Raw genomic sequence first — 15990 nt, forward strand, 5'->3', positions numbered from 1 at the left:
ATTATTTCTGGGGCCTCTGTTCTGTTTGAAGCTCAACATTTCTTCTTAAGATGCTATTTGCTGACTTCTGGCTTTTTTCCCCAGTCTATTAACATGTGATTTGTAGTGAAAACCTTACCACATTTATTCTGTGGCCAACATGTCTCAGCTTAATGGCTGACTTCTCAGTACTAAAGACTCATTTGGGTATTACTGTTCGGTAGTACTCCTCCCCTGTTTTTTTCTGTGCCTATCTTTTGAAAATGATTTAATTTTTATGATTCAATTGTCTATATATGTGTCCAGATTTATATAGTTATATGATGCAGATAAATGTTTAATTTTTGTTTTAGAAACTATTGATTAATATTTCACCTTGAATAGGTTTAATTAGGATTCATTGGTATGCCTCTTATGTGCATGTATGTATTAGGTCAGTGTTCCTGATTTGTCAGTTAGGATTTTGTCAATTTCTTGGGGAAAATTACTTCTTGGACAAACTGTAGAATAAGAGCTGTGGCGAGGTCTGAGATTTCCATTGTAGAATAAGCTGTATTGGTATGTAGTGAATATCATCATTTCCTGAGTTTAATATAACAAAGTAAAAATATAAAATAAGTGCCTAAAGGTTTGCCTAGAGGTGTCACTAAGAAAGATAAATAGAGTTCAACTATGGAATTAATTATCCTTGTGGTGCCCATAGTGCATTAGCTCATAGGTTCAGCATCGTTAAAACTTTAAGATTGTAGAAATCATTTGATTATTATGAAGTTCTGTTAATTGAAAAATTTTAGTGATTTAGTTACTTTTTCAGTGCCAGAAGGCCTTATTATGAAATAGTTGATAAACGTAAACAGTTGTACAATGTGTTTTACTAGAATAGTTTTGCAAAGATTTCTGAGTTTTATTCAGCAAATAAGATAATATTGGAATTTGCCCAGCATTTTTACATCCACTCTGTTGCTTTGTATGAATTAATCTTTAAATCATGTGCAGTGCAAAGGTGATTGTCCATAATAGACTGTTCACTTTTCTTGTTTAACTTATTAAAACACTCTAGAGACTGAAGCTTTACTTTCTCGTGTGTGTCCATGTCCCTTCCAGTTAAACTTTAGACATACTACCTGGCACCATGAAAAGCTTTAGGAATGATAACCGTAAACTATTCATTATAGTGATGACAGGATACTAATAGTTAACCAGGTGCTTACTTTGTGCCAAGTGCTTTATTTTTCCCATGTAATCTGCAACAAATAGATTTTCTGCTCTTTCCATTTTAAAGAGATGAAAACACATTTAGTGTGGGCAAGCAATTCATCCAAGAGTATAAGGAAGAAGCAGGGCTTGAGCCCAGGTTTCTTTAATTGCAGAAACCAGTTAACCATCATACTTTACTCTCTTGTCAGGATTTATTTAATATAAGAGAAAAAAAACAAAAACAAAACTTTGTAAAGAAAAATGGATAACCCTGGTTAATGAGCTCTGCCAGATTGCTTATTTGAGGACCAGCTATAATAAATCTTCTGAATCTCAAAAAGCATAAATTCCCGTGTATATAAAAGCTTAGGAAAGTGTTTCTTCAGATTGTATATGTATTAATTTAGGTTTTAAACTCTTTCTGTGAAAAATCTATCCCTGGAATTAGGTGAAGTTGTTGAGCACATGAGGTTAGGCCCATTTTTTATAGGGAAGTGGACCAGAGAAATCATTCCTTTTTTTTTTTTTTTTTTTTTTAAAGCACATAGCTTGGGTCTCTTTAAAAAAGATAAATGTTGTTAAATGAGTAAAGTCTTGAGAAAAAACTTTTCCTGCAAGGTACTGGAACTCCCACTGAATTAATGCTCTTCTGTTATGTCATTTTGAAAGGTACAAGTAACGGTTCTGTCCTGGTGTACCATCTCACCAGTGGTCTGCTACACAAGGAGTTAAGCATCCACTCATGTGAAGTCAAGTAAGTATGTCATTATGATGGTGACATCACCAACATAGTACCAGGAAAAAACTCTCATAGACTTTTCTACATTGAGAACTCTATAATGATATCTGCAGTAGTGGTATTTTGAAAAGTTTGAATAATATTCACATCCAGCTAATGGCTATGTGAATCAAGGATGATAACTAATTGTTTGCTATCTAAAGAACTTAAGCAGTAGAGAATGTTTTTTATTAGGTTGGTGCAAAAATAATTGTGGTTTTTTTCAATTTTAATGGCAAAAACCACAATTATTTTTGTGCCAACTAGTATTGTTGCACCTCATTTATTTCTCCTAAGGTCCATGCTGTTTTCTCACTGAATGTTCCTATGTTGCCTTATTCAGGTTTATTTTATTTTTCATTTCTTTTTTTTTGCTCAAAATTATTTTTTATTATTTTTTAATTTTTTTTACTTTAAGTTCTGGGATACATGTGCAGAAGGTACAGATTTATTACATGGGTATATGTGTGCCATGGTAGTTTGCTGGACCTATCAACCTATCTCCTAGGTTTTAAGCCCCACATGCATTAGCTATTTGTCCTGATGCTCTCCCTCCCTTCACACACACCCCCAACAGGCCCTGGTATGTGTTATTCCCCTCCCTATGTGCATGTGTTCTCATTGTTCAACTCCCACTTGAGAGTGAGAACATACGGTATTTGATGTTCTGTTCCTTGTGTTAGTTTGCTGAGTATAATGTCTTCCAGCTCCATCCATATCCTTGCAAAGGACATGATCTAGTTCCTTTTTATGGCTGCATAGTATTCCATGGTGTGTATGTACCACATTTTCTTTTCTTTAATTTTACTTTTAAGTTCTGGGATATATGTGCAGAATGTGCAGGTTTGTTTCACAGATATACGTGTGCCAGGGTGGTTTGCTGCACCTGTCAACCCATCATTTAGGTTTTAAGCCCTGCATGCATTAGGTATTTGTCCTAATGCTTTCCCTCCCCTTGCCCCCAACTCCTCAACAGTCCCTGGTGTGTCATGTTCCTCTCTCTGTCTGTGTGTTCTCATTGTTCAGCTCCCACTTATGACTGAGAACATTTGGTGTTTGGTTTTATGTTCCTGTGTTAGTTTGCTGAGAATGATGTCTTCCAGTTCATCCATGTCCCTGCAAAGGACATGAACTCATTCTTTTTCATGGCTGCATATTTTTCATTTCTATATGATCTGTCAGTAGGACTGCTCATGACAAATTCAAATAAAGTCATTTTAATTGTTAGTTTTATTTATTCTTTGTTTACTATCAAAACGCTGCATAGCATTTATTTGTTGATTTTAAGACATGATCTGCTTATGAGTTCTGTGTATGCAGAGATGTCTGAGGGAAGGGTAAATTGACAGAAGAGTGCTTCTTGCTTTCTGTCCCAAAATGCATACCTATGCTGTCCATAGCATTATTTTGCTAAATGCAAGGCTGTTTTCCTTTCATGTCCTACCAATGATAGATTGTAGATTTTCACATATAAAATATCAATTTCCTGTTTTTTGTTTTTTGTTTTTTGTTTTGAGACAGAGTCTTGCTCTGTCACCCAGGCTGGAGTACAGTGGCGCAGTATCAGCTCACTACAACCCCTGCCTCCCAGGTTCCAGTGATTCTCATGCCTCAGCCTCTTGAGTACCTGGGACGACAGGCATGTGCCACCATGCCCAGCTAATTTTTGTATTTTTAGTAGAGATGGGATTTTACCATGTTGGCCAGGCTGGTCTTGAACTCCTGACATCAAGTGATCCACCTACCTTAGCCTCCCAAAGTGCTGGGATTATAGGTGTGAGCTACTGTGCGCAGCCAATTTCCAGTATTTTTTGATGATCTTTCAGTGAAAGCATAAGAAAGGTCATTTTCTGTACATTAAATAATTGTAGGTCTTATGTATAAAAATTCTCAATGAACCCTTAGTGCACACGTTATCCTGAGTAAATGCATTTTCTTAATGGAGAAAAGTTAGCCTTTCTTTTTTTCTTTATTTTGAGATGGAGTTTCTCTCCTATTTCCCAGGCTGGAGTGCAATGGTACAATCTTGGCTCACTGCAACCTCTCCCTCCCAGGTTCAAGCAATTCTCCTGCCTCAGCCTCCCAAGTAGCTGAGATTACAGGCATACGCCACCACACCCAACTAATTTTTGTATTTTTTAGTAGAGATGGGATTTCACCATGTTGGTCAGGCTGGTCTCAAACTCCTGGCCTCAAGTGATCTACCCGCCTTGGCCTCTCAACGTGCTGGGATTACAGGCATAAGCCACTACACCCAGTCGGATTAACCTTTTAAATATCACAGCTTCTGGTGGTGATGGAAATCTGTGAAAATTTGTATTGTCTTATTGTTTCAAGTGCATTGTTGTGTGGTACAGCCCAGGTGACTGTCTATTGCCACCTTACACTGTTCCTGTACAGCACTCCCCAAATACATTTATATGGAGTAATAATGTCTTCAAAAGCTTTGGGCTTTTGAGGTGCAGTGACACAGGTGCCTATTTGGCGTCTTTCAGGCTGTTAGTCATCTGTTCTCTTCTGTCGCAGTGCCTGTAGCTTGCCTTTCTGACACTTCTTCTGGTAGTCCCTGCTTACACTGCTGCTGTCTTCTCTCTGTTTCTTTCCCATCTACACTTCTGTCGTCATTTCCTTTCACCCTTGCCTTTTGTGTCTGGTGTTTCCTTTTATGGTCAACAGTAACCAGTCAAAACTCTCCATTTAATCAGCATTTATTCTAAGGATTATGTTAGGTGTTAATACTTTGCATGCATCATTTCATTGAATCCCTACTACCGTCTTATGGAGCAGGTATTGCATTTCCTATCTACAGAGTAAGAAACTGAAAATTAGAGTAATCTGTGAAGCAGCTAGATGGAATTCACTCTAGGCCTTTCGAGCCTCAGAGCCTGAGCTTTTCACTTATACTTAGAGTACATATGCTACATCTCCTGCTGAAATATGCACATAGATTAGTAGGAATCATGTTGGCAGTAACACTAAAATACTGGGTGAACCAAGATTTGTGCTAAGAATTTCACACATGCTTCTGAAAGATCAAATATATTGTAATTTTTTTTCAAACACAGAAAGTTTTAATAGCTAATTAATCAGAGAGGTATTAATTTTAAGTAAGGTTTTGTTATCCTAGATTAGTCAGGTTATGGATGTCACTAAATACTTATACCTGCTAAGATAATATTTACAGTTGAGTAACACTGAAATTGATTATAGGTGTTACTTGGGATACTGAGTAACTGTGAGGGATATACTAAGGTAAATGTTATGAATGATCATACAAAGATATTCCATTTTTACATGAATTTTTCCTCTTCATTGCCATTTTGAAGATAATACGTATTTTATATTCAGAGATACTACCCAAGAGGATGCTAAAATCCTGCTGTCTTTGTGTTTCAATTAATGCAATTTTAGTATTATAATTAAAAGCCGTTAAGAAAATTTCACAGAAATAAAAAATTAGTTGAGTGTAGTGGCACACACCTGTAGGCTCAGCTATTTGGGAGCCTGAAGTGGGAGGATCTCTTGAGTCTGGGAGGCAGGGGTTGCAGTGAGTTGAGATCATGCCACTGAACTCCAGCCTTGGTGACAGAATGAGACCCTGTCTCAAAACTAAACAAAATAAAACTTTCATGTATGTATTATAAAAATGTCTGAACTTAATAGCAATAAATCAAAAACATTTTCAATTTTCATGTGCAAATTAAGGCTTTTAGAAAGTTTGTTTTTCTACCTTTTTAAAAATCATAATCTTAAGCATTTGAAGGTTGTGTGTACTGTACCAGTGACTACATGACAGCAGATAGTTGCATGTGTGTGTGTTTTTAAAATCATGATGTTTTAACTAGTGATGCCTTACAAATACCTGTTGAGTATCTTCTGTATGCTTATAAACAGACAAAGCCTTTGAATCTTATAATTCAGTGGAAGATACTTAGAAAAACAAAATAGAAAGGTACATACAGATTTTCTTACGGGATTAGTTTGTGTCTTTGTCTGGTAGACTGAGCTTATGATACTGGTTGAATATCCCTTTTCTGAAATGCTTAGGACCAGAAGGGTTTCTGACTCAAATTTTTTTGGAGTTTTGGAATATCTGCATATATGTAATGAGATATCTTAGAGCTAGGACCCAAGTCTAAACACAAAGATCATTTATGTTTAAACATTATACATGTAGCCTGAAGATAATTTTATTCAATATTTCAAAGATAATTTTATGCATAAAACTGTTTACACTGAACCACCAGAAAGCAAAGATGTCATGTTGACACTCGAAAAGCTTTGGATTTTGGATTTTGGGATTAGGGCTGCTCAATTTTTAACATGGGCTGGTACCGATTTGAATGCCAAAAATAATTACAACAGCATATATGTATATTAGAACATTGATTGAATCAATATTGCTTGGAGTAAATTGAGTGATTTGTGGAAAGTAAAATGATCTCTATTGTTGTTTGTTTCTTTGGGTTTTTTTTTTTTTTTTTTTTTTTTTTTTTTTTTTTTTTTTTTGGACATGGAGTTTCGCTATTGTTGCCCAGGCTGGAGTGCAGTGGCACTGTCTTTGCCCACTGCAACCTCCACCTCCCAGGTTCAAGCGATTCTCCTGCCTCAGCCTCCCAAGTAGCTGGGATTACAGGTGCCCACCACCACGCCCAGCTAATTTTTGTTGTTTTAGTAGAGACAGGGTTTCACCATGTTGGCCAGGCTGGTCTTAAACTCCTGATCTCAGGTGATCCACCCGCCTTGCCCTCACAAAGTGCTGGGATTACAGGTGTGAGCCACCAAGCTGGGCCTGATCTCTATTTTGTCTGTCTGTAAATTTACAAAACAATCTTGGAATTTCAAGGTCTCTGTGAAAGTGCGTGCTCCCCTAGCCACCCCGTGTTGAGAAGTAGCCTTTGTAGTACCCCTAGTAGATGAGGACCTGTAGGAGTCAAAACCCCAAACTGCTGATAGATTCTAAGGTTACAATTGTTAAGTAGTTACAAATCTTACATACAAAAAAAGTTCCTAGATTGAGTCAGAAAATGGGCTGCTATGCTTTTTAGTTAATTTTTTTATAGACCTCAATATGTAGTTAAACCTAATTGATAGTATTCTAATCCTGAGCGCAGTGTGGCACTCAGCTGTGTTTGATAAGAGTTTCATTCTTTTCTTTTGAGACATAATCCCCTCCTTATATAATCCACTTTGAAATTAAATTTGATTTTTATTTTCTTCAGTAGGAATTGAATATACAAGTTGCTGCTATAATCAGATATACAACATGCTCACACTACTGGATTACAAATAAGCTGCTTCCCCATGTTCTGAACTAACCTATACACTGGGACCTCTTGTAAACAAGGAAAAAAACATTGTCTGAATATGTGTGACACTAATAAACATAAGAAGGAATGATAGGCTTCTCTTGGACATCATTCATTTAATCTAGCAAAATTTCCTGAGCACGTATCCTATGCCTGGAGAGACATGACATGGTACCTCCCTTCAAAGAGAGTACAGTCTAGCAGTGGTTTTCAGCCAGTCACATATTTCTCAGTTATTCAGGCTTAGATAAAGCCCTATTTGCTCTCTGGGTCTGAGTTTTAATAGTCCAACAGGAAGCCCTGCCTGGCTCCTGAGACCAGATTACATTTAACTATTACCTGGTCATGTTGAACTCTACGCCACTTTATTTCATCATAGGTAATACAGAATGCACTTATTTTCTGCTAGATTGTAAGCTCCAGAAGGACAGCAGTTGTATCTGCCTCTTTTACGTTTGCATTCTTAGTGCCTGGCATAGCCACTACCAGCATATACTGCGTACTTAACAAATTTATTTTTAAAAATGAGTAAGGAATGGGAGGACTGGAATTCCTACAGTTCAGAGATAATGGCATCACTATACCAGTGTATAAATAGTTGAGATTGCTAGCAGCAAAACTGGGAAGGTGAGTCTTAGGGTTCCTGTGGACAAAGAGGTCTGATTCAACCTACCAGACTTCATATAGAGAACAGAATATATCCGAAATGATTCCTCTCTTCTTTTGTTCTTTGGTTCACTCTAAGTAGAAAAATTAATGAGCAATGTCACTATTAGGCAAAAGAAAGGAGAAATAAAGACGGGCTTTTCCCATGACTAGCCAAATTATGTTCTATTCACTCTGGAGGTAGTTTGAATTTAGAAAATGGGAAGGCCTCATGAAGAAAATAGAGCTGGAATTAAATCTTGAAATGAGATTAATAATGATGATGATAATTGCCAATACCTATGGTGCTTATTATGTGCCAGGCCTTCTTCATGCACTCGGTATTATTAATCCTGCATCACAAATGAGGAAACTAAGGTGCAGAGAGAGCACTGAGCTATTAAGAGCTGGGGCCAGGACTTGAACTCCAGTAGTATTTGAAGAGGAAAGGAGAGAGGTCATTCCAGGCATGGAAATTCCTAAAAGTACTCAGTTTTCAGAAGCCTTATCTCAGTGTTTCAATGCAACTTTATGCTTAAAGAGTTATAATCCTCGATAACAATAGCAATTATTCCCTGCTATTACAAATTATTTTTAGTTCTCTTTGAACTCTGCTTGCCCCTGGGAGAAAGTACAAGTCGGTAGGTACACCAACATCAGCGGGGTTATTTTACTCTGGTTAAAATAACAGATAAGGTTCAGATGATTGAGAGGCAAGCTTGGTTAGACAGGATGAGAGAAATGGCTAAATGACCTTCAAAGCCATATAGAGGAGTTTGGATATGATGCAGGAAGCCATTGTACCTTCTTGGGCAAATAAGGGACATATTAAAAGCAGAGTTTCATGTAAACTTAGCATAGCATTCAAGTTGGTATAGAAATTGATAAACCAGATCGGGGATTGGTAAACATCTTCTGTAAAGGACTAGATTAGGTTTAGGATTATTTTAACCCATAAAGCCTCTTTCACAACTACTCAACTCTGCTATTGTATTGTGAGAGCTGCCATAGATCATATATTGTTTTTAAAAATGGCTGTCCCATAAATGTGATGAGCAACTGCACATAGAACAGGTTTAGACTTCCCTCCCATCCGTCCTCTATCACCTTGTGAGCAATGCCGATCTTTCTCATGACTGATAAATTGGCTTGTTTCAGTGACCCTTTCTCTCCTCCATTCTCTGCATATTGTGATGGTGTACACTGTCCAGTTATGTTAGTAGGAAAAACATGTAATCACCTCCTGGACAGCCATATAAACAAGACTCCCAAGCATTAGGGTTATAGGTTGCTTGTCACACATGTGTTTTTTTTTTTTTTTTTAGATTTTTCTTTTTTTTTTTGTTTTTTTTTTTTTTTTAAGATTTTTCTTTTCTGCTTTTCTCTGATATACCATTTGGAACTTTTAACCACTTCCAAATCTGTTCTTCATTTCAGGAATTTCTGCTTTGTAACCATGTGGAAATTTTGATAAAAGTTTTAATAAAAAGAAATTTAAGTGTACCTGACTTTAAGCATTCTGCTGAGAATGTTGCTATACCACTTCTTTTTAAACAGTTGGAATTCTGGGAAACTACTGTAATATGACCCTCTCCCTAGCCAGACTTTAATAGTCATATTAATACTGATATGACTCCTGATAACTAAACTATCTTGTCATTACATTTGTAGATAAAGTTTTAGTTTTAATTTGTATCTTTATCTGTATTTGTATCTTTATCTTTTACTTGTATCTTTAATTTGTAACTTTATCTACATTTGTAGATAAAATTTTAGAAATAATTTTGTATGTGTTAGGTATGGTAATACAGTCTCAAAACGTCATGTTAAAATAAAAGATCATGCTTACTTTTTAATTAACTTGTGTAATAAAATTTAGGTCTTTGGAAAGCTTATTTTTCAAATAAATGAACCTTTCAAATAAAAAAGAGTATTTAACCTTTATTTCATTTTTTATTATAGGGGTATTGAATGGACAGGTTTGACTAGTTTTCTTTCTTTTGCTACCTCAACACCAAACAATATGGGATTAGTGAGAAATGAACTTCAACTGGTTGATCTTCCAACAGGTTTGTTTTTAAAGATTCAAAGTAGTTTGTCATATTGAACAAAGATGCTGCTATTTATAAAACATGTTTGGAAGTACTTTTTTCACCTTGGAGTATTTTCTTATATTTCATGTTTATACATTTATTCTTTTATTCTCTAATAATTGCCCTAGAAAGGTCTCATCGTTGTTTGCATGGAAATTTCCTTAACACAAATACGTGGTAAAATGGAGGACCATTAGCCTGAACAGGCAGATTCATTAAAAAATAGGATACCAGTTCTGCTTTTAAGTGCATTGTTATATATAACCAACTTTAAAAGACCAATTTAAAAATAACTCTGTCAATGGACTTTATTAGAGTCTCTGCCTAAAATTTTGGCCTTTTTAGGAAACACTTAGAACATTTATAGGTTAAGGGTTGTTTTTAAATGCTCACATTTAAACCTTGTGATAGATAGTCTCTGGCTGAATGAATAGAGAAACTTAATTTGGGAGTTTAAAACTCTACAGTTGGAAACATCCCAATGAGGTAACTTGTTCAGAATTGTTAAAAAACTAAACCCAGTGAATTTCAAAATGAAGAATTTGAAGATATTTATAATAAGGAAAGAGTTTCAAATTATTTTCTAGTGTATGCAGTAGTTTCAAAGAGGATTTTTTAAACAAAATTGTGATGAGTTTCTTTAAAATGGCATAGCAACATGAATCATATGTAGATGATTGTAACCAATGAGAGCATGTGTATGTATGTGTAAAATGAATAAATCAAATAAATGGTTGTAAATCAAGTAAGTTGTAAACAAATGAAGTACATGGTTGCTTTTTTATATTCTCCATAATTATTTTCAAGCTCTCGAAGATACAGTTGTTCTTACTTCTCAGGGTATGTTACTGAACTTCAAGGAATGATCCCCATCTTAATCCAGTGTTGCTCTAGTCTCATTGGAAGTGACTTGCCCTTGCCTCTGATCCCCAAATTTCTAATTTGCCAACAAAGTGGTACTGGCTCTCTCTCTTCTAATCCTGGGGATAAAATGTTGTTGTCTAGTATCATTGACTAAAAAAAAGAAAAAAATCCCTATTCATTCATTTTGGTCAGCTCAAGTTCAGTACTGTTAGATAACTTAAAATCTGCTTGTCACAGATGTATTTTAAAGGAACAAACATCTACAGTAACAGTTAGTGATTTTCTTAAATGGGATATTTGAATTCATAGATTGTAGACTTTTATAGCCTGGTTTTCTAAGGAGGGCAGGAGACCAGTGCAGTCAGGAAAGGACATGAGCTGTTTGGGGTATAATAATAGTGAGCATAGCGAGATTCCAGTAAGATTCACGGAATCTTATTGAAGAGCAGGAAGGCATCTAGGCCTTCAGTTGGCCTTGAATTGATTATGTTTTCTCTTTTGTTTAATATAGATAAAAATCTAACACAAGATACTAAAATATACAAGGTAGAATTTATACTTTTTTTATTCACAGAAAATCAGGTAGCTTCCTTTGAGTAACTCATTCTTTTACAGCATATATGAAAACTGTAGTTATTCCCTAATTTCCAGTTTATAAAGATGTTTTGAGAGGAACAAGTTCAAAATATTTAACTAGTATTTTGCCCATGGAACAAGAAAATCTTAAATACATGTTTCAAGAGTTCCCCCCCTTCACTAGTTAGTATTTGGAAATATGGGAATGTCTACATTAAATATATTACTTTACATAAGTAGTTTTCACAACAGCCAATTGCTGCAAAATAGACTCTTAAAACTTAAAATTTTTTTAATTTCTAAAATTGAATTACAGAATTCAAGAAACTGTGTAACAAATGAAGATGCCTTTTTACAAAATATCTGAATGTGTGATATGTTATTGATCATTAATTTGTAACAATTTTGAGAATATTTTTTGAATTTAGTTTATTAAAAACAGCTTAGAAGCAACAGGGTGAGGTTGCACATGCTTGTCATCCCAGCACTTTGGGAGGCTGAGGCGGGTGGATCACTGGAAGTTAGGAGACCGAGACCAGCCTGCCTAACGTAGTGAAACCACATCTCTACCAAAAATGCAAAAATTAGCCAGTGTGGAGGTGAGCTCCTGGAAGCCCAGCTGCTTGGGAGGCTAAGGCATGAGAATCACTTGAACCTGGGAGGCGGAGATTGCAGTGAGCCAAGATTGTGCTACCGCACTCCAGCCTGGGTGAGAAAGTGAGACTCCATCTCAAAAAAAAAAAAAGAAAGAAAAAACAGAAACAGCTTAGAAGGAAATGGAAGAATGAATAAATGAATAGTAGGACAGTGGGTAGGACTGATCAAATTACATTGGTGTGGCTTCTTGTTTCCTACATGTTTTATGCACTATTCTCACTTATTTAAATATTTGCAATTAAAGGTAGAAGCATTGCTTTTCGTGGTGAAAGAGGCAATGATGAATCTCCCATCGAAATGATTAAAGTATCTCATTTGAAGTAAGTGTCAACCTAAAAGAAAAATCTGGTGTTATCACAATGAAATCTCACAGATTTCTTTAAGCTTTAAGAAAATGGGAAGGTGCTAGAATGCATATAGCATCTTTTTAGTGGTAGCAAATGGTGATATGCAGCCCAAAGAAAATATTTTTATTGCAAAATTAAATTGCTATCACTTTTAATTCTCTGCTTCTAAAAGATGAGGTAATTTTTGCATGAATCATTATTTACTTTCAGATGAAGTTCTTTTGTACTTCTGTCTACCCATGAAATCATTGAGTGAAAGAACACATTTTCTTTATGTGTAATTTAAACCCGTTTTGCTTCCAGAAATTTTTTGTTTCAGGGGAAAATAGCATGTTATGCAGGATTATTAAAAATAGAAACTGAATAAAAATCAATCAAAATTACAAAGAAAGAGTAAGCCTTCTAAAATAGTTTTCAAAATTGTTTTGGCTTTTCTAAGTTCTTTGCATGTGCATATAAAGTTTAGAATCAGCCTATCAGTTTTACCAAAAAATCTTCTGTGAGATTTTGACTGGGTTTGCATTGAACCCATTGATCAATGTGGGGAAGAATTGGTATCTTAACAAGTTTTGTAATTCATGAACGTGGTATATCTCTTCACTTATTTAGGGCTTTTAAAATTTCAGCAATATTTTATAGTTTTCAGAGTATAAGTCTTACACATTACTTGTTAATTTTTTTGTGTTTTCTTTGATGCTTTTATAAATGACATTTTAAAATTTCAGTTTGCAATTATTTATTATTTGTATACTAAAATACAGTTAATTTTTTCGATATTGACCTTGTGCCTTGAGACCATGCTAAGCTTAGTTATTACATCTAGTATAGGTACTTTTCCTGATTCTTTAGGATTGTCTATAGAGACATTCTCGTTTACCAGTAAAGACACCTTTACATCTTTTTGATCTACAGGCGTTTTATTTTTTGCTTTGCTGCACGAATTAGGATCTCCTGTACAGTGTTGATCAGCTCTTAGCTGATATCTTTGCTCTGATCTTGGATCTTATGAAGAAAGCATTCAGTCTTTCAACATTAAGTTTGATATTAACTGTAGATTTTTTTATATTCCCTTTATCAAGTTGAAAAACTTTTACTTCTAGTTTGCTGAGCCTTTGTATCATGAGTAGGTGTTGAATTTGTCAAATGCTTTTTCTGCATTTATTGACATCATCATATGGGGCGTGTGTGTTGTTTTGGTTTTGTTTTTGTTTTGAAGTCCACTAATATGGTGAATTACATTGATTGATTTTCAGATGTTAAACCAACATGACGTTCCTGGCATAAACTCTAGTTGGTCATGATGTATTACTGTTTTGACCTATTGCTGGATCAATTTACTGATATTAAGAGTTTTTGCATCTATGTTCATGAAGGATATTGGTCTTGTTTTTATGTAATATCCTTCATTTTGGTATCAGGGTAATATTGACTTTGCAGAATGTGTTGGAAAGCATTCTCTCTCCTTTTTTTTTTTTGAATGAGTTTGTGTAGAATTGATATTATTTTTTACTGAGTAGTAACAATTCATTAGGAAATCCATCTGAACCTAAAATTTTCTTTGTGGAAAAGTTTTTAAATACAAATACAATTTTTTTTTTCATAAATATAGGACTATTTAGATTATCCTTTTTTGAGCTTTGGTAATTGGTATCTTTCAAGTAACCTGTCCATTTTGTTGAAGTTGCTGAGTTTATTAATTTATTGAAATAAGCTTGTTCTTCGTGTCAGTGATTCCCTCTCCCAATCCTAATATCAGTAAATTTAACAACCAATTTTATTTATTGAGTTTTTCCAAGAAACTACTTTTGGTTCATTTGATTCTTCTCTATGATTTTTCCGTTTTCGATTTCATTGACTGTAATGCTTGTCTTTTGTTCTTCTACTTACTTTTTAAATATGATCTTCTTTTTTTACATAGTTTTCTAAAATAGAAACTTAGATAATTGAATTAAGATGATTCTCTAAAATGTAATGTAAACATTTAATGCTATATAAGCACTACTTTTCCTGTATCCTGCAATTTTTGATCTGGTAATAGGTTTTCATTTTAATTCACTTTATCGTCTTTTAAAATTACCATGGGGCATTATTCAGAGGTATATTTCTTAACTTAAGACTATTTGGATGTTTTGCCAGGTATCTTTCTATAAATTTCTGTTTTCTGTTGGGGTCACACATGGTCTATAATGGAAGAATCTCAGCCCTTTGATCCAGGGAGTACAGGGATCTTCCTACTCTTGTCACATTTCCTCTATGTCAGCCATCATTTGCTGATAATATTTTAGTTCCTCATAGTGCTTATTGAGTAATCAGTGCCCAAGTTATGTTTGTTGAATTGCACTCATTGACATCATTCAGTACTTCTTCCAGGCTTAACAGAAAGTGAATAAAGTGGCATTTGTTGAATACCAACTATAGTAGGATGATAGAAACTTTACATGCTTTTTCATTGAATGTTTGCCATAATCTGTATATCAATTAATTGAGTTACATGATGGGATTTTCATGTCATATGTGAGAAATTGAGCCTCAGGAGGGTTAACATAAGTTGTGGCATCAGGGTTTGAATCTATGTCACTCTTTCTTTCGAGTTGGACTCCTTACCTAATTGTGTGAGACTGTATGTGCTCTCACAGGTCATCTTAGAGCTTTTCCTGCTTATGATTGTTAATCGTGGGGCTAAAATGGTAGTTTAAATTGCCTATGTTTAGAATGTATCAGCTGAGTTTTTCAGTTTACCGAACTTTTTATTTGGTCTAATTTGTGGTGAAATTTTTGCAAAAAGGGTCTTATTTGGTAACTTTGTTTATTTTAGGCAGTATTTGGCAGTTGTATTCAAAGATAAACCCCTGGAGTTATGGGATATTAGAACTTGTACCCTTCTTAGAGAAATGTCCAAAAACTTCCCTACAATAACTGCTTTGGTAAGTTACACTTTAAGAATTAAATCGTTTATTTAGGTAAATATGTATGTGGTGAATGTTTTGCTTAAGCTTGAATCAAAATCAATATTGGCAAAATCATATTTTCTTGTTAAAAATGTGTGTTCAGAGAAGATGATCTAAATACATGGAAATAACTCTTATTTTCTTGGATGGATCAACCTAATATTACATTAGTGCAATTCCAATTAAAGTTTCATTTGGATATTTTGAGGAATATGATAAACATATTCTAAAATGTTTATGAAAGAATAAAGGTCCTAAATAGCTAAGTCATCCTTGAATAAAGAGGACTAAATGTGGTAGGTGGGGGTGGAGGGGGATTGGCCCTTCCTACCTGATAGTAGCACGTCTTATAAAACCACAGAAATAAGATCAGTATTGTATTGTCACAAGAATAGGAGGTGAGTCAACATAATAAAGAGCTCAGAAACAGACCCATGAATATTTGGGGACGTAATATATAGTAAAGTAGCACAAATCAAAGAGGATGGATGAACTGTGTAGTAGACGGTGTTGGAAAAACTGTCTCACTTTATGGAGAAAAATACTTGATCTCTTCTTAATACCATATACAAAAGTGAGTGTCATAGGACTAAAGAC

General features: G+C 34.9%; 1 protein-coding gene across 1 annotated transcript in view; it reads left to right on the plus strand.

Annotated features, from left to right (window-relative positions):
- WDR11 (WD repeat domain 11) overlaps positions 1 to 15990 on the plus strand; it is a 59632-nt gene that overhangs the window by 20055 nt on the left and 23587 nt on the right. Inside the window, exons 11-14 of the mRNA XM_017508565.2 lie at positions 1846 to 1930; positions 9871 to 9977; positions 12343 to 12418; positions 15261 to 15369. Of these exons, the coding sequence (XP_017364054.1) occupies positions 1846 to 1930; positions 9871 to 9977; positions 12343 to 12418; positions 15261 to 15369 (377 nt within the window). The remainder of the gene's footprint in view (positions 1 to 1845; positions 1931 to 9870; positions 9978 to 12342; positions 12419 to 15260; positions 15370 to 15990) is intronic.

The sequence above is a fragment of the Cebus imitator genome, unplaced genomic scaffold, assembly GCF_001604975.1.
Source record: "Cebus imitator isolate Cc_AM_T3 unplaced genomic scaffold, Cebus_imitator-1.0 Scaffold396, whole genome shotgun sequence".
NCBI lineage: Eukaryota > Metazoa > Chordata > Mammalia > Primates > Cebidae > Cebus > Cebus imitator.